The 24,670-nt window shown below is 43.7% G+C and overlaps 1 protein-coding gene across 7 annotated transcripts in view; it reads left to right on the forward strand.

The window, feature by feature from the left end:
- APP (amyloid beta precursor protein) overlaps nucleotides 1-9,998 on the forward strand; it is a 274,501-nt gene extending 264,503 nt beyond the window's left edge. For all 7 annotated transcript variants that reach the window (XM_060640325.3, XM_060640327.3, XM_060640328.3 and 4 more), the window contains 2 exons: nucleotides 144-290; nucleotides 9,035-9,998. In XM_060640325.3, the coding sequence (XP_060496308.1) occupies nucleotides 144-290; nucleotides 9,035-9,136 (249 nt within the window). In that variant the 3' untranslated portion in view covers nucleotides 9,137-9,998. The remainder of the gene's footprint in view (nucleotides 1-143; nucleotides 291-9,034) is intronic.
- The last annotated feature ends 14,672 nt before the right edge of the window (nucleotides 9,999-24,670 follow it).

The raw sequence follows: 24,670 nt of genomic DNA on the forward strand, positions 1-24,670 counted from the left end.
GGTTTTTTGGGGGTTTTTTTTCCCCCAAGTACACAGCAGGTAACAAAGTAGCCTCTAACTCACACTTCCATACTGAAACTTTTCACATACCTTCTCCGGTTGTCGCCTGCGATTACAGTCCTTTTTCTTGATTTGTTTTCAAGGTGTTCTTTGCAGAAGATGTGGGTTCAAACAAAGGTGCCATCATTGGACTCATGGTGGGCGGCGTTGTCATAGCAACGGTGATTGTCATCACCTTGGTGATGCTGAAGAAGAAACAGTACACGTCCATCCATCATGGTGTCGTGGAGGTAGGTGACCTTGGCCGCATGCTTGCAAGTGGGAGTTGAAGGCTACGAGGGAGATTGTCCGTGGCATTAAGCTCAGAATCCTGCAGGTGTCTCTTCTTTGAAAAGGAAAGTCCACATTCCCGCATGGTGCTCACTCAGGGTGGCAGCTGTGTTCTTATTCTGTCTTCATGCACTCCGACTTAGAAATACTGTGATCAAGGCCTTGGGTTGGATGCCGCTCCCTCAGCTTCCTATAATACGCATGGAAATGTCAAAATTCTACTGAGTATAATGCCTGACTTCAAGAGATTGCGATCACCCTCCAGCATGTAAAAGAAAAGAAAAAAAGACAACAGAAGTCAGAAGTGAAAAGGAATGAGGAAGTCTGCTTCGAAAAAAACCTAAACCCTAGGTTTATTCCCTAACCTTTTTAAAAGTTTACTTATTTATTTTTGAGAGAGAGAGACAGAGAGCAGGGGAGAGGCAGAGAGAGGGGGAGAGAGGGAATCCCGAACAGGCTCCCCACTGTCAGCCCAGAGCCTGACGCGGGGCTTGAACTCACGAACCATGAGATCATGACCTGAGCCGAAATCAAGAGTCAGACGCTTAACCGAGCGAGCCACCCAGGCGCCCCTATTCCCTTATATTTTTTTTTTTGTCTTAAAGACTGACTCGTAACTAAAACCAGGGAATAGTAACTAATGCTAATTTTCAGGTGAGTTTCACAGGAAATGACATTATACCAAATAGCCAAGCAGAGCCTTCAAGGTCATTCCAGATGTTCAGCCTGTTATCCTGCACGTCTGGCTGAAATACCTGTTTTTCAGAGTTTAGTGTAGTCACACTGGGGGTAGAGAGAAGGTTCACCCAGTGACAGTCACGATTACTGCACAGTTACGCTTCAAGATTTTGTCCCCATGGGCCAATATGTGACTGACGTGTGTATAGCACAGAAGTCACGAGTTGCACCAAGAAAAGACAGTAGCTGCAAGGTTCATATACGACTTTTGGGGGCCCCTGCGTGGCTCATGCCATTAAGCTGTCCAACTGGATTTTTGGCTCAGGTCATGATCTCATGATTTGTGAGTCTGAGCCCCGCATCGGGCTCTGTGCTAACAGCACAAAGCCTGCTTGGGATTCTCCTTCTCTCCCTCTCTCTCTGCCCCTCCCCAACTTGCATGCTTTCTCATGCACACTCTCTCTCTCTCTCTCTCTCTCTCTCTCTCAAAATAAACAGTTAAAAAAAAATAATAAAATAAAAAATAAGACTTCTTAATCCCACAATACAAAATATTGAAAAATAAAGTTTAGGGGCGCCTGGGTGGCGCAGTCGGTTAAGCGTCCGACTTCAGCCAGGTCACGATCTCGCGGTCCGTGAGTTCGAGCCCCTCGTCAGGCTCTGGGCTGATGGCTCGGAGCCTGGAGCCTGTTTCCGATTCTGTGTCTCCCTCTCTCTCTGCCCCTCCCCCATTCATGCTCTGTCTCTCTCTGTCCCAAAAATAAATAAAAAACGTTGAAAAAAAAATTAAAAAAAAAAAAGAAAAAGAAAGTTTACAAGTAAGTTCTTCTTATGAATTTTTTTTTTAAGATTTTATTGTTGGGGCACCTGGGTGGCTTAGTCTGTTAAGCGTCTTGATTTTGGCTCAGGTCATGATCTCACGGTTCGTGAATTCAAGCCCTGTGTCAGGGTCGGCGCTGGCAGTGAGGAGCCTACTTGGGGTTCTCTCTCTGACCCACCCCTACTTGTGTGCGCTCTCTCTCTCTCTCTGTCTCTCTCTGTCAAAATAAATAAAACATTTTTTTAAAAAAGATTTTACCGGTAAGTCATCTCTACCCCCAGCGTGGGCTTGAACTCACAACCCCAAGATCAACTCACAACCCTCCACCAACTGAACCAGCCAGGTGCCCCCTATGCATTTAAAATGCGGTTCTGGTGTTGTGGCAGAGAGATCCTCGTAGTATATGCAATTTTTTAGGAAACTGTTGGAGAAAGTGAATGAATACATCTTGAGAAGTATTCGAATTTTTCAAACTAAAGAGATCTCAGTGACCAAATTTATCTTTTCATTTTGTAGATGAGAAAACAACCACACAAAAGTGCTCACCCAGCGTCAAATATAGGGCCAAGGTCCAAATACAGATTGTCTCGTGTCCTAGTCATTGTTTCTTCTATCAGAGAAAAGTCCAGATACTTCCAGTGAGTCAAACTTCTCATCAGCCCCACATGGGCTCCAAATCATTCTTGATCAGAGAAGGGCAGGAAAAGTTTAAAGAAGTTAAACGTATGGCAAAGCCAAAAACCTCGTTTTGTTCAGCACTTACATTCTCGAGGCTACTTACTTATGGGATCTGCTGGTGGAAATTGGGTTTGAGTCTTCTTTTCCCTCTCCGTTCTGGTGTGGACATGGTAGAGATCTGACCCAGGGAAGCACTAACAGGTTTTCAGTGTTGTTGGCCTGTGTGTTTGAGAAGCCTGAAGTCATTGAGATAAAACCTAGCATCAAAAATCGGAAAGCAAGTAGCTTGTGCAGAAGGACTAGAAAACATTGGCTGGTTTGGCTAAAGCATAATTAGGGCAGGATGCATAGGCTAGATTTTCTGCTTTTCGAAAGTTGGAATTGTAATAAAAGTTTTTTGATATGCGAGTTCAGTTTTCAGTAGCAAAGAGTACAGGCTCTTATTAAAATTGAGACTTGTTGGGGCACCTGGGCGGCTCAGTTGGTTGAGCGTCTGACTTCGGCTCAGGTCATGATCTCCCCGTCCATGAGTTTGAGTCCCACATCGGGCTCTGTGCTGACAGCTCAGAGCCTGGAGCCTGCTTCCGATTCTGTGTCTCCCTCTCTCTCTGCCCCTCCCCCACTCATACTGTGTCTCTCTCTGTCTCAAAAATAAACATTAAAAAAAAATTTTCTTTAATTGAGACTTGTTTGGGAAAAAAAGAGAGATGGGGCACCTGGGTGCTCAGGGCTCAGGCAGTTAAGTGTCCCAACCCTAGATTTCGGCTCAGGTCATGATCTCCTGGTGCGTGAGTTCGAGCCCTGCATCGGGCTCTGTGCTGACAGCGGGGAGCCTGCTTGGGATTTTCTCTCTCTCCTCTTTGCTCTCTGCCCTTCCCTCTGTCTCTCTCTCTCTCTCTCTCTCTCTCTGTCTCTCTCTCTCTCTCAAAATAAAGAAACATTTTTTTAAAAAAGAGAAAAAGCTGTGAAAGCACAGAATGATTGACAGATTAGACGGTAAGCACATCAAATGAGCGACGACGGCACCATCGACTCTGGGGTGTTGCTCTTCTAATAGTATTTCAGAGCTTGTGTCTTTTGAAACCGTGTGAGATGTATCATTGTAAGCATCAGCTGACTTCCTTTCTACTCAAAACATGACTCTTTTCATTTCAGGTTTGGGCCAAAAAAAAAAAAAAACAAAGTGTTTTCATACTTGGGTAATTAAACCGCCCCTTTTTAATTCTTTATTGTGCCGTATGGGAATTTCGTTGTTTTTAATTGAAGATGAAGACTCACTGTGTTTTGGTAGTTGCCGGTGTGCAACCAAGTGACCTGCCGATTCGGTGCCTTACACGGTGCTCAGCACAGTAGGTGCAGCTGCTGTCTGTCACCTGTAATTGCACGTTTTGACACATACAATTGGACTGACAGACCTCCCCCAGAGGCCTCTTCCTTCTGATCAGTTCCGAGTGCCCGTTCCAAACAGCCGATATAAACAACAAAAATTTATCTCCTCACAATTCTGGAAGCTAGAAGTCTCAGTTATCTTTTCCTGTTTGTTTGTTTGTTTAATGTTTTTTATTTATTTCTGAGAGAGACGGAGAGCGAGCAGGGGAGGGGCAGAGAGAAAGGGAGACACAGACTCCGAAGCAGGCTCCAGGCTCCGAGCTGTCGGCACAGAGCCCGACGCGGGGCTCGAACTCACGAACCGTGAGATCATGACCTGAGCCGAAGTCCGTCGCTCAACCAACTGAGCCACCCAGACACCCCGCTTTGTTATCTTTTTATAGAGTTATGGCACATGACGTTTCCTGATGAATGTGCCATCATACTGATGTGATTAAAAAAAATATGTCCAGGGAGCGCCTGGGTAGCTCAGTCTGTTAAGTATCTGACTTCAGCTCGGGTCATGGGTTTGAGCCCCATGTCAGGCTCTCTGCTGTCAGCGCAAAGCCTACTTCAGATCTTGTCTCTCTCTGCCTCTCCCCCTCTCGTGCTCTGTCTCTCTCTGCCTCTCCCCCACTCGTGCTCTGTCTCTCTCAAAAATAAATAAACATTTTTTTAAGTTACTTACTTTGAAAAAAAAAAAAAAAAAAAATATATATATATATATATATATATATATATATATATATATATATGTCCTTAAGTGTCCTTTCTTCCTGGCAAGAAGTTGGCCCACCAGGATGGAGGTACAAACACTAATGTGGGTGTTGCAGAACAGCTGGACAGAATGGTCAAGTTAAATGGCAAGAAGAGGAGCAGAAAAGTGTGGCTGGACCCAAAATCTCTTGTGGCTGGAAGCAGACAGCCGGGAGAGGTATTGGGAGGTCAAAAGAAAGCGTCAGTGATCAATGACGATGAAGGCCTAGCAAAGAGTCCATCGCCTGCCTGAAAGATCCCTTAAACGTGGGCAGTAAACCTAAGTGAACCAATTCTAGAAAGATGGAATTACAGTTAAGAAAATGAACGTGGGGGCGCCTGGGTGGCTCGATCGGCTGAGCGCCTGACTTGGGCTCAGGTCACGATCTTGCAGTTCGTGGGTTCGAGCCCCGCGTTGGGCTCTGTGGAGCCCGCTTTGGATTCTGTGTCTCCTTCTTCCTCTCTTCCTCCCCCACTCACGCTCTGTCCCTCGCTCCTTCAAAAATAAATAAACATTTTTTAAATTTAAAAAAAAAAAAAAGAAAATGAACACGGACACAACTGAACAGAAAACCAACAGTGCAGAATCAGAGGAGGAAGAATGACCAACTTGAAAACGTGGTTGTTGTTTGCTCTGTTTTCCTTCCTGTAGTACGAGCTCCTTTGATCTTCTTGCCCTCTATGCGGTTGTGGATTAAGTCGCTGTGATTTATCTTTTTCTCCTTTAGAATAACAACTTCGTTGTTGTGTCATTCCATCCAGAACAGGCAGCTCTGTCTCCCAATTTCCCCCGACTGCTTTAGGGGAAATAATAGTGAGGTGTTCGTGCTGAGGCCCTGCCTGCCCGGGGCCGCAGTGGGCTGGCCCGGACCTGGTGGCCCCCACCAGTGCAGTAGCTTAGCCATGAGGGACCTGTCGCCAATCCCCACTGGGGAGGAAGGCTCCCCGTTACCTGCCGTTCTTCCTCTAGCTGTAGGTTTATCCCTGAATGTGAGTACCCAGTGTTTCACTTCAAGCTGCCATGGGGCCGGGGACAAAGAGACACAACCCAGGCTCCTTGGGTGCCATTTTGTAAAAATAATCTCCCTGCTCTGGCTCCTGAGCCAGCCGTCTGAGGGTGGAAGGCTAAGCCTCCGCACCACTTGAGCTGCCCTCCCAGCAACAAAAGATAATAATGAGGATCAGCAGGGAGAAAGGAGGCCAAGAAGACAGAAAAGTTAGATGCGTGGGTTGAGCACCGGCCTCAGCCTCGAATTTCTGACAGGGCTGTTTTAAGCGTTTGGCTTTGGTCTTTGAAGAAGAGAGAAACTATTAAGTTGCCGGGTGTTCCCCTGACCTTGATGAATGCAGATGACAGGTGACAGCCAGTGTGAGGGTTGATGTGCTTCCTGGAGGACATAGAGCTCTGATATTCTAACAGTGGAGCAGCGTTTTTTTCTACACTCAGAAATACAGCAGCTTTGTACTGGCTCTTTCCCTCAGCGAGACGTTTTGTTGTTGCGTTTTGTTTTCTTTTTAAATCCTGACGCTCTTTGAAATATCAGTTAAAAGGTGGCACAGAAACCAGAAGGTGGCCCAAGTTCGAATGGCCTCATGCTATATACAGGCCGTTCCCTGGCAAGCAGATCTGGAGAGTGGTCAGAATCTCTTACTATCGGTGCTAATCTTTGATGATGACATTTTAGCTTACTAGTCCGGGGCTAATTACCCAATTGCCGATTAACGCACGGTGACCTCATTTGTTGACAACATAGCAGGTCAAAGGAAGAGGAAGGGATGGGAAAAACATCCATAATTATTCCCATAAGGACGAGGGTGCTGAACATCCACTTGTGCAGTGTCGTCGGAGTACCGACTTGGCGAGAGCTTGTTTGGTGGCTTTGTTCTAAGGGGAAGTGCCCAGACTTGTCACTAGAACAGGAGAACTTGCCCAGAATGTAGCAGCTCTGACGAGGCCACGTTAGGGGAATGTTCTGTGGATGGGGACTCGAGAAGCATGCACGTGACGGGCAGTCTGAGGGAGCTGCCCTGGGATTCTCTAAAGCAGTAATTCCAGTTCATTCTGGTGAGGTGGAGTCCTGCGCAGGGTCCCTGGCAGAGCCAGAGTGTTCCGGTTGTGTTGAAACGGAACCGACCTATAACGCCGTATTAGCGTTAAGCGCTCAACATGATGATTCGATATGTGTGTGTATTGTGAAATGATTACCACGGTATGAACTGAGCTAACACCCATCACCAGACAGTTACAGTTTGTTTCCTTGTGATGAGAACTTTTAAGATCTACTCTTTTAGCAACTTTGAAATCTACAGCACAGTGTTACCAACTTACAGCCGCCGTGCTATACACGTAGCCCCAGAACTTACTTATCTTATAATTGGAAGTTTGTATCTTTGGGCCACTGTCACCCGTTTTTCCCACCCCTGGCAACCGCTAATTCTCTGTATCTTTGAGTTTGTTTTTTTTTTTCAGATTCCACATATAAGTAAGATCACACAGTATTTGTCTTTCTTTGTCTGGCCTGTCTCACTTAGCAGAATGCCCTCACGGCCCATCCACGTCAGCAAATGACAGTGGTTCCCTCTTCGTGGCTGTGTAATATTCCACTGAATAATAATCCATTCCTCCGTTGGTGGACACTAAGGTTGTTTCCATGGTGTGACTGTTGTAAATAATGCTGCCTTGAACATGAGGAAGCAGATATCCTTTTGACGTAGCGATTTCATTTCCTTCAGATAAATGCCCAGGAGTGGAATTGCCAGATTGTTTTAGTGTATTCAGAAACTCCACACTGCTTTCCATAGTGATCGTACGAAAATTTCAGTCTAAATTTGCCATTAGCCAGTGTGGTTTAGTCATATCAGGCTGCATCCCTAGACCTGGTGTCTTAGCCTCCAGCACTCCTGCTCTCTGGTATTTTTACTTCTTTGGGCTCAGGGATGGTACTTCAAGAAGACAGGTGTGTGGGTTCAGAACCATGCCACCAGATGGGCTGTCGGTAGGGAAAGATGTATGAAGAGCTGAATGTCACCTTGCAAACAACACTCAGCTGTGGGGAATGGGCAGGCCGTATTCTCCTAAAATGATGGGGACCCCAGTTCCATCACGGGCAGAATAGACTGCATCCTTTTGAAGGAAAGACCGTCTTCTGCACAGCACATTCTAACTTTTCGGTGGCAAACATGGTTCTCCATTCTGGTTAAATTTGTGTCCATTCTCTTTATCTTCCAATGGTCATACAGAAGAGGAATTTTTAAAACAACAAAACTAGGCTTTCACTCACTCAGCAAAGAGTTAAGTACTTTGGCCCGTCTGTTCGGTGTGAGTGGTACAGCAGATAAGAACAGCCACTCCCCACCTTACCGGACTAAGTCCACCTTGCCGGGTGTGCAGACAGTCAATACCCCTGCACAGCTCTGTCCTAACCGTGATGCGGGGGTGGGCGTGGGCAGGTTTACAGCCGGCCCGATCTTAGAGGGAAAGCACCACATCACCACAGAGGATCTGTTTGCAAATCTTTAGCTGGACATACTTCCATAGTCTTAGTGCTCTGTTTTAAAAAAATGCATGGATAGGGGCGCCTGGGTGGCTCGTCGGTTGAGCGTTGAACTTCAGCTCAGGTCATGATCTCGCGGTCTGTGAGTCCGAGCCCCGCGTTGGGCTCCGTGCTGACCGCTCAGAGCCTGGAGCCTGCTTGGGATTCTGTGTCTCCCTCCCTCTCTGCCCCTCCCCCACTTGTGCTCTGTCTCTCTCTGTCAAAAATAAATAAACATTTAAAAAAATTTTTTTAAATACATATATACATGTACAATCTGCAACAGCATATTCTTTCAATGTTTCCTTTTCTCCTGCGCCAAGTAGCGCCTTTGATATATGTAGATCATTTTAATTAAAAGATTCTCAGACCTCTCGTCATCATGTTAAATTTAGTGAAAACAGGGACAAATTAAAATGAGCATGGCAAGATAATCAGTCTACATTTATTTGCCTCCCGGTCTACTTTGCTGACGCTCCGTGATGCTCTTGGATTTTTTTTTTTTTTTTCCGGCTTACCACCACACTTTCAAGTAAAACAGTTTTTGCACTGTGACCTTTTTATCCCTTGTTGGGCCAACAGGGAAGAAACAAAATATTTATTGTGCCGCATACATCCAGTTACTGTTAAGTTGGGGAAGCAACCGCCGCGGAGCACTTTGCAAGCCGAGCCAGCTGGGCAAGGTTTGAAGCGCCACCTGGTGGCCGGACGGAGCATCTGTGTAACTGGTGGGCGCAGGCGTTGTGCTCTGAGATGGGAGAGGAGGGAGAAAAGAATACCCCGCTCTTTCTCCTTTACTGTTCAACGTGAGCGCTCCTGAAAGATTGATTTTCTTTTTTTTTATTCATTTTTCCTCGCCCTTGCTTTTCAGGTCGACGCTGCTGTGACCCCAGAGGAGCGCCACCTCTCCAAGATGCAGCAGAACGGATACGAAAATCCAACTTACAAGTTCTTTGAGCAGATGCAGAACTAGACCACCGCCACAGCAGCCTCTCGAGTTGGACAGCAGAAACCATTGCTTCACGACCCATCGGTGTTCATTTATAGAATAATGTGGAAAAGAAACAAACCCTCCCGTTTTCTTCTTTACTCATCATCGCCTTTTGACAGCCGTGCTGTAACACAAGTAGATGCCTGAACTTGAATTAATCCACAAATCAGTAATGTATTCTCTCTCTTTACATTTTGGTCTCTACATTATTAATGGGTTTTGTGTACTGTAAAGAATGTAGCTGTATCAGACCTAGTGCATGAATAGATTCTCTCCTGATTATTTATCACGTAGCCGCTTAGCCAGTTGAATATTATTCTTGTGGTTTGTGACCCAATTAAGTCCTACTTGAAATATGCTTTAAGAATCGATGGGGGATGCTTCATGTGAACGTGGGACTATAGCTGCTTCTCTTGCCTAAGTATTCTTTTCCTGATCACTATGCATTTTAAAGTTCGGCATTTTTAAGTATTCCAAATGATTTCGAGAATTTTTTTTTTCCATGATTGCATTTTACTGTACAGATTGCTGCTTCTGCTATATTTGTGATATAGGAATTACGAGGATACACATTTATTTCTTTGTGCCTGTTTTATATGCACACATTAGGCATTGAGAATTGAAACTTTTTTGTCCATGTATCTTTGGATCTTTGATAAAGAAAAGAATCCCTGTTCATTGTAAGCACTTTTATGGGGGGGGGGGGGTGGCGGGAGTGTTCTGCTGGCCTCAAATTACCAAGAATTCTCCCAAAAAATTTTCCACAGGACGATTGTACAGAATCATTGCTTATGACCATGATAGCTTTCTACACTGTATTACATAAATAAATTAAATAAAATCACCCTGGGCAAGAGTTTTCTTTGAAGGATAACTATGGATGTTAAATATTCACAGTAATTGGGGAAGGGGGGAGCGGAAAGAAGCAGATTCAGTTTCTTTTAACCAGTCTAAAACATTTTATTTATGATAGCAAAAGAAAGTGAGAGGGGAAGGGGCAAAATCAGGGAATGGGGAAGTCCTGCCTGGACAAACCCTTTTAAGATTTGTCTTCAATTTGTATAAACTGGTGTTTTCATGTAAATAAATACATTCTTGGAGGAGCGCCATTGTGCTGGTGTGAATGATTCCATGGTAACCACCGTTTGACCATGTAGTCCTTAAAGCCTGGTGAGGAACCTTCTGACGTAATCTGCTCTTGGACATCCAACAGATTTGTATCTTAAGTGCAAGGTATCTGAGTAGGAAACATGCATCTTCCAGTGCTAGTAAAATACCTCATTGATCTAACTCAGTTTTTAGCTTGGTCCAAAGTATGTTTGCTGCTGTATCTTGGTCCTCAAGTTGGTCTCTGTCGTAGTCTGTTCGGACCGCCATAATAAAATACCGCAGACTAAACAACAGAAATTTACTTTTCGCAGTTCTGCAGATTGGAAGTCCCGGGGCAAGGTGCCAGCACGGCCGTGTGTGACCTTCCGGGTTGCAGATTTCTCATTGTACAAGGTCACTGGTCCCATTTTAAGGATCCTCATGACCTTAGTCCCCTCCCAAAGGCCCCACCTCCTGGTAGGAGCACATTGGGCATTATAATTTCAACACAAGAATTGGGGGAGAGGGGACAGACATTCAGACAGACCATAACAGTCCCAAATAAGAGCTGAAGAGAGAAGCTCCAGAGAAGTAAAGACTAAGACAAGCTGATGGCTAGCTCTAAAGCAGATCTTCTGAGTGCTGACACAACTGACATTTTGGAAGGAATCCTTCCTTGCTGGGAGTCTGTCCTGAGCACTGATGGATTTCCGGTCTGTACTCACGAGACGCCAGGAGCACTCCCCACGTGATAATCAAAAATGTCTCCAGACATTGCCACGCGTCCCTTGGGGGGAACTAAATCGCCCCCATTTACGAACCACAGCTCTGTAGCTTTTTTTTCTTTTTTTTTTTCTTTTTTTTTTTTTTTTTGAGATAGCATTAGTAGGTGAGAGGCAGAGAGAGAGAGAGAGAGAGTCCCCAAGCAAACTCCACACTCAGCCCGGAGCCTGACACAGGGCTCAATCCCACCACCTGAGTCAAAATCGAGATTTGAGTGCTCAACCGAGCCACCCAGGCACCCCTGTAGCTATTTTAAAACAATGTCCTGGGCACATGATTTTTAGTTGGAGAGCCTGTCCCATCTGCTATCCCAAAGGTCTAAGAACACATTGATTGACCTGGTGTTTTTACCGTGTTGTGCTTGGAACCAGGTGAGCACGTGCATCAACCTTCCCATTTGAGCTCTGGATTTAACCTTTTAAACCAAAACACGAAACACAGAATTTTAAATTCGTTTCCTCACGTCACTGTGCTCTAAGAACAGACTCCATTAAAACTCACCCGAGTGAGGGCGCCTGGGTGGTTCAGTGAGATAGATAAGCGTCCGACTCTTGATTTCAGCTCAGGTCGTGATCTCACGGTTCTTGAGTTCGAGCCCTGCGTCAGGATCTGTGCTGACAGCACGGAGCCTGCTTGGGATTCTCTCTACTTCTGACAGCACGGAGCCTGCTTGGGATTCTCTCTACTTCTCTCTCCCTCTCTCTCTCTCTCAGAATAAGTAAATAAACATTAAAAAAAAAAACTCGTCTGTGTCCTGTTCTCTTGTGAACAAAACAACTCTCTCCCTTATCCTGTTAAGGGCAAGTAGATGTGAAGGCTATATGAAGGTGTGTTAAGGTATGACCATTTGGGTATAAGCTGCGATTCCATTTTGCCTCGCTAGAAGGTGGCCAACGGGGGGAAAGTTAGTCCTAGTATGATGGTACATTTCTCATGACACTAATGAATTAAAACCGAACTTTCTCATAGGTATGGAATGTTACTCCCAGGCAGGCTTCAGTCCCAATAACTGCAAGCTTTAGTTTTGATCATTTCAGAGCTAAGGAGGAAATTTTTAAAGCATAGAGAGTGAGCTTAGAGAGCTTATATAGGTAGAATTTATGAAAAGAAATGATACTGCCTTATAGTCTTGGTTCTCAGATTGAGGTATAATGAAAGGATTCTCCAGATGGCCTGGGGATTAATCAATAGGTAATTTATCCAGCCCAAAGATCAATGAGATCTTGGGGGGTGGCGGGGAGGGTTGCATGACCGACCTGATGGGTGAGGGATGGCCTCTCAACACGCTTTTCATTTGCATTTAGTTTATTATGAATAAAACTTGATATGCTCAAGGGCCATTTTGTATTTCTGAATTTTCTCTTTACATCTTTTTGTTTGGGGCTTGAAATCTATTTTGCCATCAGGATTGCAGTCCCTGCTGTCTTACTGTTTCCATTTGCCTGATAAATTTTTGTCCACCCTCTTTATTTTTAGCCTTGTCAATTGCTGCATTTTCAGGGCATGCCATGTACACAGCACAGAGCTGGGTTTTTGTTATATGAGCCAATTTGGAAGTCTTTTTGGTTTAATAGGCAAGTTAGACCCACTCGGTTTTATGATATGACTATGTTTGCTCTGAGTTCTGTCAATTGTTGTAGTTACTAAGTATTATATTTAATGTGTCTCTATGGAAGGAGGATTCTTACCCGCGTGTGTGTGTGTGTGTGGTTTATAGGAAGCGTATTTTTATTCTAGTGGTTACTTTTTTACAAATGATTTTTGCAGTGCTCTTAAATCCCTTTTTTTCTTAACCTTTACTAGCTGTCTTTTCCAAATGATGTTCTTTGATCCCTTCCCACTGTCAACAGTGAATGGTCTTACCCTACCCTCTCCCTTTTCTTTCCCTTCTCCCATTTTGTCAGTTGTTATTTGTTCTATTTATTCAGACATAAATGTTGATATATTTTTCTTCAACCCTGATCCCACCCGATTTTAGTCTCTACAGTGGAATATGTGAAATGCTCTCCACCAGTCTTTTATCCCCAGACATCTTTTGGTTGGATGAAGCTCACCCTTCTAATTAGAAACTGTTAGAATTCCTTAGCAAGAGTGGCTAAAATGAACAAATCAGGAGACTACAGATGCTGGTGAGGATGTGGACAAATGGGAACCCTCTTGCACTGTTGGTGGGAATGCAAACTGGTGCAGCCGCTCTGAAAAACACTGCAAAGGTTCCTCAAAAAATTAAAAATAGATCTACCCTATGACCCAGCGATAGCACTGCTAGGAATTTACCCAAGGGATGCAGGAGTGCTGATGCATAGGGGCACTTGTACCCCAATGTTCATAGCAGCCCTTTCAACAATAGCCAAATTATGGAAAGAGCCTAAATGTCCATCAACTGATGAATGGATAAAGAAGATGTGGTTTATATATACAATGGAATACTACTTGGCAATGAGAAAGATTGAAATCTGGCCATTTGCAGCAACATGGATGCAACTGGAGGGTATTATGCTACGTGAAATAAGTCAGGCAAAGAAAGACAGATACCATATGTTTTCACTCATATGTGGATCCTGAGAAACTTAACAGAAGACCAGAGCGGGGGGGAAAGGGGGGGGGGAAGTTACGGAGAGGGAGGGAGGCAAACCATAAGAGACTCTTAAATACTGAGAACAAACTGAGGGTTGATGGGGGGTGGGATGATCACTGGGTGTTGTCTGGAAGCCAATTTGACAATAAAATTATATTTAATAATAAAAAAAAAAGAATTCCTCAGCAAGAGCATGTGTGAGGGGCACCTGGCTGGCTCAACCAGTAGAGCATGTGACTCTTGATCTCAGGGTTATGAGTTCAAGCCCCTCTACACATTGGGTGTAGAGGTTACTAAGAAATTAATTAATTAATTAATTAATTAATTAAAATAAAAACACATGGACCGTATCTCTGGAGTCCTAACACATTCAAAACTGATCTTTACGACCTTGAAACTTGAAAGGCAGCTTCTTTATCCTTCGGTGTCTAGAAAAATGCTGCTCTACTGTTTCCTTGCCTCGTATGTTATTTTTGAGAAATCCGAGGCCGTCTACTTCCCTTTCCTTTGTTAAGTGTTTTCATTTTCTGCCTAGAGGCTCTGACAATTTTGTTCCTTTAAAGTCTAATAATTCAAAGTTGATTATACGGGGTCAGTTTTCCAGGTAACCCCCAGGACTCTTTCACTGTGTGGATTCAGTTCCTTGTTTCTGGGAACTTTTTTTTGGATTACAGTTGTAAATATTCTGTTCCATAATTTTATTTTCTTCTTCAGATATATCATTAGCACACACTTTGGGGCTCCTTTGCCTCATTTCCATTTCAACCTCTTTCTGATCCTTTTTATGTATTTGTTGTCTCGTGTTCATTTCTCTCGGTGGTTTCCCTTCTTTTATTCGGTTCCCTCCATTAAATTTCTATTTGAACCCATTCTCCCGCGGGCACCTCGTGACCTGTTCTTTATCACTGATACAGTTCTGTGATTTTCCTCCTCCGTCTTTCCTAAATTCGATCAGCTCTTGTTTCATTTCTTCCTGATTCTTTCTTGATCTCTCTACTTAGTTTTTCTATTTCTGATCCGGGGCATTTTCCATCTTCCCAGATGCATGATGCATGGTGCAGACTGTTTAATTGAATCTTGTGTTGCATGTTTTCTGTTCGTATTCGTGTCTGGGCAGGTGCCTGGTTTAGAGCACATTCTTCTGTCTGTCCTTTCATGGATGGCGTTGGGAGGGCAGGACGCGATGTGTCTTGTTCCTGCTTTCTGTAGGATCCTCCATTTCGCTCGTTTCCTTCTTTCCCTTCATTGCCTGTCTCCCAGGAGCAACCCCTCTTCTCCATATTTCATTCTCCTGCAGATCCATGGCTTCTGCAAGTCACCCGCTCTGGTCCTGCACACTTTGAGACCCCTCTCTATAGCCAGGGAGATAACGCTACCAATCCCCCTCTCTGTTCGTTATTTTTGTGTATGTTCTTTCACTTTCTCTTTTGAGGGTGGTTTTGTCTTTTTTCCCCCTCAAACTCCCCTGCTTCCCTCCAGTCTTTCCCCAGGATTTCCAGACCTCTCTCTGTCCCTGTCTGCACCCACCCATTGGTTCGGGGTGGCTGCAGCAAGCCAGCAGAGGACATGCTGTTGACATTGATTTTGATTTGTTTGTTTCCTCTGCTTACACACAATTGGAAGGTTGCAGTTTCTCTTCCTCTCAATAATGCTGAAGAGGGAGAGTCAACCAACATTATGGGGAAATCTCCACAATGGTAGGTTTTAAAAGCTCCCCCAGGTGGGGGCACCTGGGTGGCCCTGTCGCTTAATCATCTTGGTTTCCGCTCAGGTCATGATTGGCGCGGAGCCCGTTTGGGATTTTCACTCCTTCTCTCTCTGCTCCTCCCCCGCTCGTGCTGTCTCTGGCTTTCTCAAAAATAAATAAACTTTTAAAAAAGTTAAGAAAAAATTTCCCCCAAGTGATTCCACTACGCAGTAGGGTGGAGAACCACTTATTATATCACAACGTGCTTTTAATTTGTTTTACACGTATTGCTTCAAAAATCCTTCAGCTTCCTGGCCGTGACTCTCTGGCTTTCTTTCTACCTGCACCCTCCATGGAGTGCTGGTCTTCAGATCTGTGTTTCTCAAAGGCTCTTTCATTCTCTCATATCAGAATTACCTGGAGGCCTTGCCAAAAGAATACAATTTCCTGGATCTCATCTTGGATCTACTTAGATAATCTCTGGACCCAGGACTCCTCATTTTGTATGATTTTTTTCATGTTTATTATTTTTGAGAGTCAGAGAGAGAGAGAGATTGCAGGAGAGGGGCAGAGAGAGAGGGAGGGAGAGAATCCCAAGCAAGCACCGGGCTGACAGCACAGAGCGATGCGGGGCTCCAACTCACAAGCCGTGAGATCGTGACCTGAGCCAAAGTCTGATGCTTAACCGCCTGAGCCACCCAGGCGCCCAAGGACTCCTGATTTTGAATAAGCAATTCTCCCCATGATTATTCAAGCCACGGAAGGTCGTAAGAATTGCAGCTTTAGATGTTGGGGGACCCCAAGGCTCTGGCCTCAGTTTTCCCTTCTATACACTGTCTCTAAGTTACCACGGCCACACGGAAAGTATTAGTTATAACTCATATACAAAGCTTAAACCTCGATCTTTTCCCTGGGTCTCAGGCCCAGATGCCTATTTCTGCTTTAACAATATATGTCGTGATTATAAATGCTGTCTGCGCTAATTGTACGTAAGACAAAATGTAGGAAGAAAAAGGATTCACCCATAATCCCACCATCCAGACAGAAGTACTGTTAATACTTTTGCATATACACTATCAGTATTTTTAAATCACATGCATTTATCTCACTTTCCATTCTCTCATATCTCGTAGCCTACGTGCTGTTTTTCCATTTGCTTTAATATATGCATATTCTCATATCACCTAAAAATTTCTTAACTATTTTTTAAAATTTTTTACTGTATTTATTTATTTTGAGAGAGAGAAAGAAAGAACAAGATGGGAAGGGACAGAAAGGGAGGGGACAGAGGATCCAAAGCAGGCTCTGTGCTGACAGCAGAGAGCCTGATATGGGGCTCAAACTCACAAACCGTAAGATCGTGACCTGAGCCGAAGCCCAATGCTTATCCGGCTGAGCCACCCAGGCGCCCCTCTTCACTATTTTTAATGACCACATAAGGCTATCTAATCCACCTTCTTTGGGAAATTTTTCTGCTAAGATTTTAAGCCAATCTCATCGACCACAAATCAATGTGTTCTTTAGTTTTTGCTTTTTAATAAAAGATAGTTTAACATCTGCTTCAAGACTGCACACCTGAGTCAGGCTCTGCCTCAGTCTCCCGCTTTGTAAAAATAAAATAATAATAGCTCTTCATTCGGTGGTGACGAGGATTAAATTTGTTAAAATATATGAAGTTTTCAGAAGTAAATGGTAGAGAAGCGTTAGCTACTCAGGAGAGTGTCAGAGAAGTAGAAGGGCATTTGTACTTCTTATCCCTTTTTGAAAAAGGAAGTCCCACCCTCATCAGTAATATTCGTGAGTGCCCTCTCAAAGTACCACAGGACTCAGGGGGACTTGGGTAATGTCACATATTGCCAAGTTGAAATGAAAAAAGAGAGACTAATTTTGGCTTCACTGTACACACCATTTTCCTATGAGGCTGGTCATCTAGGAATAATTCTCTTGTAGAAGATTCCTGAAAGGTCCCTGTGGCCATTCTCTTCTATTCCTTCTTTCCTACACGCAGATCTAAGGGCCCTACAGTAGTGTGATTTTCTATATATAGGAAAAATCAGAGCAGAAATCACCATGTAATTCCCTTGCTTTGATTATATTTACATTTGCAGATCACATCAGAATATCCACTGGGGCTACTAAAGCAACAAAAGTTACGCCTCTTCAGGCAACAGGCTCTGAGGCTACCCAACAGGCAATGTCGCTCTCTCGCTCTCTCTCTTTTAATGTCTTATTTATTTTTGAGAGGTGGGGGCCAGAGAGAGGAAGACAGAGGATCCGAAGCAGGCTCTGCACTGACAGCAGAGAGCCCAACGCGGGGCTTGAACTCACGACGGTGAGATTATGACCTGAGCCCAAGTCAGACACTTAACCAACCGAGCTACCCAGGCACCCTGGCAATGTCTCATTTCTGACATCGCGGTCTTTGAAAAGGTTTTAGAGTGATTTCCAGGGTTGATCATTTTAATTGTAAGTTGTCTGGGATAACAAAGTATTCTTGGATAACCTGCTTTAACCTGAGAGCATACTATAATTTTTAACCACCCTAAATTTAGTTTTTTCTTTTTTTTTTAAGTTTGTTTATTAATTTTGAGAGAGAGAGAAAGAGAGGGCGGGGGGGGGGAGGGGTCAAAGAGAGGGAGAGAAAGAATCCCAAGTGCGCAAGGAGCTTGATCCCACAACCACACGTTCATGACCTGAGCCCATATCAAGAGCGAGACGCTTCACCGACTGAGCCACCCAGGTGCCCCTAAACTTAGTTTTTCTTAGGCTGAACTCTGTTCCTCCAAACTAGGACTCTTTCTCAAACAATCCTCCTCCGGTGTGTAAGGTGGCCACAGCGGCTTCATCTCGAGTCATTCGTTCACGTAACACTCTTATTGAATGTCTACTGTATACACTCAGACAATGCCAGTGATGGGGGATACAGTGGTTAAAAAAAACAAGCATGTGGTTCCACTCTCAAGACCTTACAAATCTCCAAGTAACCGTGACTAAACGGTGCTTATACACTAACAATTTTTATTTTGCCACAAATCTGCAATTTGAACAGGGCTTGATGGAGAAGGGTCGTGTCCCCATAGTATCAACTGGGGCAGCCCGACCAAAGCCTAGAGGATCTGTTTCCAAGATGGCACATTCACACGGCTGGCCGGTTGGTACAAGCCATCAGCCTGGGAGTTTGGCTAGAAACCTCAGTGCCTCTAAACGTGTGCCTCTTCACGCGGCCGGGGCATTCTGATAGCATGGTGGCAGAGTTCCAACGGTGAATGTCCCAAAAAGAGGGCAGAAGCTATATTGCCTTTTATGTCTTAGTCTCGGAATTTCCATGACATCACTTCTGTCATACCCAATTCATGGAGGTAGTCACAAGGATGTTCCCCAGGTGAAGGAGAGGGCACAGAGACCCTTATCTCTTGATGAAAACCATGTCAGAAAACAAAACCACTACATTAAGAAAAATATATATATTCCATTCAGATAAAGTAGAGGTGACAACCATTCCTCTTTCTTGATCTGCCTAGCATAACTGACTGGTGATGAAAGACAGTTTGGGACACACAGTGATGAACGATGTAGCTCAATTCCCTTGGGTAGGACAATTTCTTTTCACATTTCCCTTTTTGGACCTGTCCCCTGAACTTCAGATTCCCTGTTGCCTGCTGATATCTGCTTCTTTTTTTTCTTTTTTCTTTTCTTTTCTTTTTTTTTATTCTCAAGTTAGTTAACATACAGTGTAGTCTTGGCTTCAGGAGTAGAACCCAGTGGTTCATCACTTACATATGACACCCGTGCTCATCCCAACAAGTGTCCTCCTTGATGCCCATCACCCATTTAACCCATCCCCCCCATCCCCCTCCCCTCCAGCAACCTTCAGTTTGTGCTCCGGCTCTAATGGTTTGCCTCCCTCTCTGTTTTTATCTTATTTTTCCTTCCCTTCTCCTACGTTTATCTGTTTTGTTTCTCAAATCCCACATATGAGTGGAATCATGTGATATCTGTCTCTCTCTAACTTATTTTGCTTAGCATAATACATTCTAGTTCTATCCACGTTGTTGCAAATGGCAAGATTTCACCCTTTTTCATTGCCGAGTAGTATTCCACTGTATAGACATACCACATCTTCTTTATCCATTCTTCAGTCAATGGACATTTGGGTTTTCCATAATTTGACTATTGTTGATAGTGCTGCTATAAACATTGGGGTGCCTGTGCCCCTTCGAAACTGATATCTCCATCCGAATATTTCACAGACATCTTGTCCTTAACATGGTCAGCATCCAGCTCCAGATGTCTTCCTCCCCCTTTTGCCTTTCCATTCTTTTTTAAAATTTTTTTTAATGTTTATTTATTTTTGACAGAGAGAGACAGAGCCAGAGCATGGGTGGGGGAGGGGCAGAGAGAGAGGGAGACACAGAATCCAAAGCAGGCTCCAGGCTCCAAGCTGTCAGCACAGAGCCCGACACAGGGCTCGAACTCACAAACCACGAGATCATGACCTGAGCCGAAGTCAGACGCTCAACCAACTGAGCCACCCAGGCACCCCTGCCTTTCCCTTCTTACTAAACAACTCTGCTCTCCCAGTTGCTGGGACCAAAAATCACCACCCACTGGTTATCCATTCACCTTATTCCTTTATCTTCTGTAGGTCTTTGACCCAATGTCATCATTTTGATGCTATTGTTCCTGACCATACTGGTTAAAACCAAACTCCCTCCCTGCCCCCGACCATTTCCTACACCCCTGCCCCCCATCGTTTGTCCCCTTGGCCCCATTTTACTTCCATTTGCTCACGGTTCTCCTTTCATTACAATACAAACTCCACAAAGGCAAGACTTTGTTTCTATTTTGTTCGCTAATGAATCCTTAGTGCCGAGAACAGCGGCTCACCCATGATTGCTCAATGAGCATTTGTTTGAATAAATGCATCAAATTGAGTTATCACACTTGGACAATGAGCACAGAGAAAAGACTGAGAAGGGGGCAAACTGGGAGGAAAGGGAATGACTTACTCAAATATGTTAGAAAAACTGGAGAGAACCAACACAGCTCCATATCTTGTTTTGCGTTCTCAAGATCCAGTCACAGACTGAAGAGTCTTAAATACTCTTCACAGTGTGTAGGCTTTGCTAGTTTCAGTTTCCTGTGGTGGTTTCCTCCACGTGGACGTGGAGCGATGGCCTGGCAGGGGAAATAGGCTTCTGCTACGTTTCCGTGGCAAAGAAAAACCAGCTCTCAATTGCCCCCATCGTTTCTATTCATCCTTCCAAACCAGAGGGTTTTTATCTACGGCCAGCAGCCCTTTTACATCAAGGGACAGAGCTCCAGCCATAAGAAAAGGCAAGCGGTCGTTTAATGAAAATTACACCTATTACTGAAGAATTGTACTTCAGCCTAAAAACTACGATCCAAGCTTTGGGGAATTGCACCATGAAATACAGATAGTTAATAGAACAGAGAAAAATGGCGAACTCAGAGAAGTAAGCACCTCAGGAGTAGTCAACCAAAGGCGAGCGCAGTGTAGAATCTTTAATAAGCTTTAGGGATTGAAGAAGCAAAATTGAGAGGAAATGAGCCTAAGAGAGATGAGTTTCTGGAAGTTCGATTTCAGTGTATATTTATAATCACATGTGTGCTCTCTCCTGGCTCATTTTAACCCTAAGGTACCCCTAAAAGCTCTGCATATATGGAAGAAGATTCTTTTCAAACCTAAAGGTGATCCCTAAAACTCTGGAGTCCCAGCAGACACCTCAGCACTGTCCTCTAGAGCGTTCCCTGACAGAGGCCCACGTGCCTGCAGGGCCCGGCCCCTGGACTCTTCTGAGACTCTCTAAAGATATTTCTGGCTCAAGATTTTGTGTCTTTATCTCCAAGAGAGTAGAAAAGCGTTACATCTGACTTTATGACTGTTTCTAAAAAAGAAAGAAAGAAGTAGTTCTCAGGTCCCCATGCTACCCGTCTCATTCCAGTCACCCAAATTTTGTCCAAATGCTTAAGATCAGAGAAATACCAAAGGTGAAGGGGCATTAGAGATTATTTGGTTAGGTCCCTTATTTTACTGAGCAGGAAACTAAGGCCCAGTGATGTGAGGTGACTTACCCGCAGCTCTGGAAGATATAAGCAAGAATCTGGTCCATTCCTTTTACCTCCAGCTCTCCCTGAAGACTCCATACTACAGCCTGTAAAACACTCCCTTAAAACGAAGTCCTGGCTCCCCCAGACCTCTACCTTGTCTCCCCAACAGCCTCATCAGCTGCGGCTTCCCCACTGTCATCCAGTGGTAGAGTGCAAAGTGCCCCTCAGTGAATTCAAGGAATTTACCTGACGACAGCATTTAGGGTAATCTCACCAGAAGAAATAACCCATATGGGGGAGGAGGCCAAAAAGTATCATTTGGTCTTTCTCCCAGGTATACCATATGGAATCAGGTATGTGCCACTTTTCACGATGGTAAGTGTTGGACTGCCAAGACCAAATTCATCTTACGTGTCACAGCCAAATTGTATAAATACATTATGTTTTGTTTCCAAACTATGTCAGGAAAAGATGAACCACAAGGTGCTAATAAGGTAAAATAGAAAGCCATGTCGCTAATAGGCCACACAAATAAGGGATGTGATAATTATCCCACAAGATCCTCATCCTCTGAAAGTCCCCCACCCTGTCATCAATAGCGTTAACCACATAAATATGATTTTGTTGCATCAGCAGAATGAGTTATGTCTCCAGTTTTCACTGTGGTGAATAACTGCACCTAAGATTGTTGAAGGGGCCAAGGAGGCCAGGTTAGGACTGAAAATTGACTAGAAAAAAATTAAGAAGTCCTCTGGTTCTGATGATTTTATTCTCTAATGGGCAAAAACTCAGGGGCAAAGAGATAAGAAAAATGCATGCCATGGTGGTATTCTCCCCCGCTTCTTTCCAGAAGAAGGTTAAAGGAAGCATCTCCATGTCTTGGTTACAACGGGGCTGCAGGTGCACCGTGGGTTTCAGCTGCTGTCTGCTGAGAAGTGCTTACACTCTTCCTTTTGCCTTTCGAATGTCAAGACCAGCAGAGAGAGTGCTACCGGCAGTTACCTAGAAGGATGGAAGCAAAACCACAGCACAAGCTGCCCATCACTTCTGCCCATCATCTTGGAGGCAGGAACCGCTTCTGCAAAGGAGAAACAGAATTTTCTCAAAGGACAGCTGGAGGGAAATGTTTCTGTTTCCTGTCCTAGCCGGTAGGCAGAAATTCTAACATAAGAAAACTTTGAGGAAAAGAGAAAACACACACACACACACACACACACACACTCAAAAACCTTAACGGAACACAGATGTTTTATTTAGAAAAAGGAAAGGCACAAGAGCCATATATAAAGGAACCTAGAATTAATGTCCAAAAACGGTTTAGCCTATTATGATGTACATCGCTCTGACACCAAGCATTTTCTCTGTATCTGCATTTTACTAAACTAATTGCAAAGCCAGCCCTGTGTTGTCTGACCATTGGTCTTTTTATTGTTTATGCTAATGGGTTTTGTGGATCGTGGAGTAGTTGCATTTTAATGCCCAGAGGCAAAAAGATGAAAATATTCCAATGACAGTAATGGATGAAAAAGCACCCTACTGTTTGCCGTTTCAGACACAGAACTATGTGATTTTTTGTTTTCATGTTATGTTGCCTGTGCCAGATTAACCATTTTGACAACCACAGAGACTTTTCGCAAACAATCCAAGGTGTCCCGCATATGATTTTTCTCTAGACCATCCTCTACATTGCTCCTTAAAATTTCCTAAAATTATAGGTGAGTCTGGCAAATGTATATGGCTCACTGTACATGAATCTAATTCTCACATGTAAAAGTGGATTCATGTAAGGGAAGGAAAATTACATGACTCTAATATATATATATATATATATACACACACACACACATATATATATGACGTATATGACATATATATATGTTAAAGTTGGCAAAATTTTGAGAGGAATGGAGAGAAGGTTTGGGGCTTATAGACCAGCCAAGGCTTGGAGAATATTTACTCGGCTGAGCGGTGAGTCTATCTTAGCATGATAACATGATCTTACCCACAACCAGTATAATGTTTCCTGTCCTGAAGCTTGGCAGACACAAATGGCCTTGTGAGATCTTGTCTTTTCTTTCGGAAAGCAATGCAAGTACCACAAACATTCCACAACTTAATGCAGTAATTATCCGTTCTCGACTACCAGTGTGGAGCCTTCTTAGATTAAATTCAGATGGGCCAGAAGCACATGCTCATCTCACTGGCAGTGAGGCTCCAATGGGCATTTAAACAACCCAGACAACAGACTGCCCAGGGTTCCTCTCCCTTTTCTTTGGAGTGAGGAGGGAGTAGTACGGGAAGTAGAGAGAGCTTAGAGATGCTGCAAATGACTCTTGCAAATAAATCTTTTCCAATCTGAATAGCAAATTGATCCTTGAACTTTTCGTGTATGGCTCCTTTGTTCATCTCGTCAATCCAGCACATATAAAAATTGTTGAATCACTATGTTCTACACCTGAAACTACTATAACCTATGTCACGTACATTTTTAAAAAAAGAAAAAGAGCAGAAAACCAAGATGTTAACAATAGGGGAGAGTGAGGGAAGGGTATATGGAGTGCTCTGTACTATTTTTGAGCCTTTCTGTAAGTCTAAAAGTATTTCAGAGTAAAAGATTAAAAATAGTATTATATGGTCCAAGACTATTAAAAGAGAGATATAATAAAAGTCCAGAGTCTATGTGACTGCCTCTTTTTTGGATGATTATCACGTTAATCCTTGTGGCCACTGCCATTATGTATGAAAAGTTAAATACTTTCATGGGGACTCAATAGTATTGACAATGAAAACCTCAAGGTGCCCCAATTTGAATCAGAATTTAGATTGAAATGACACGAAATATACGCTAAGGAAGAACCAGTTAATCAAGAACCATGAAATTTCCAGATAACCCAGAAGTCTTTATGAGCAGTCTTGTAAGGGGAAATAAATTTGGTCCCAATGGGAGGAAAGAATACATTTGGGTCCCTATACTTTTTACATGGTCTGCTGCCTGGTTCACTTATTTCTAACAATCCCTCCAATTTCCACTTCAATACACTGATTTTGAACTTTCTATACAAAATGGCAATACTGGTAAGCAATTCGCATGGAGTACTTTCAATTTACTGTAAAATTTTCTGTACTATTACTCTTTTATCATCTAGGCTATTATATCTTTTACCCTTTTATTTTTTAAAATAAAAAATCAAGAATTGCATTTGTTAGGAAAACAAATACATTTTTTTTATTTTTTTAGTTTTGAGAGAGAGAGAGAGAAAGGGTAAGCATGAGTGGGGGAGGGGCAGAGAGAGGGAGACACAGGATC

The sequence above is a fragment of the Panthera onca genome, chromosome C2 (assembly GCF_046562875.1).
Source record: "Panthera onca isolate mPanOnc1 chromosome C2, mPanOnc1 haplotype 2, whole genome shotgun sequence".
Lineage (NCBI taxonomy): Eukaryota > Metazoa > Chordata > Mammalia > Carnivora > Felidae > Panthera > Panthera onca.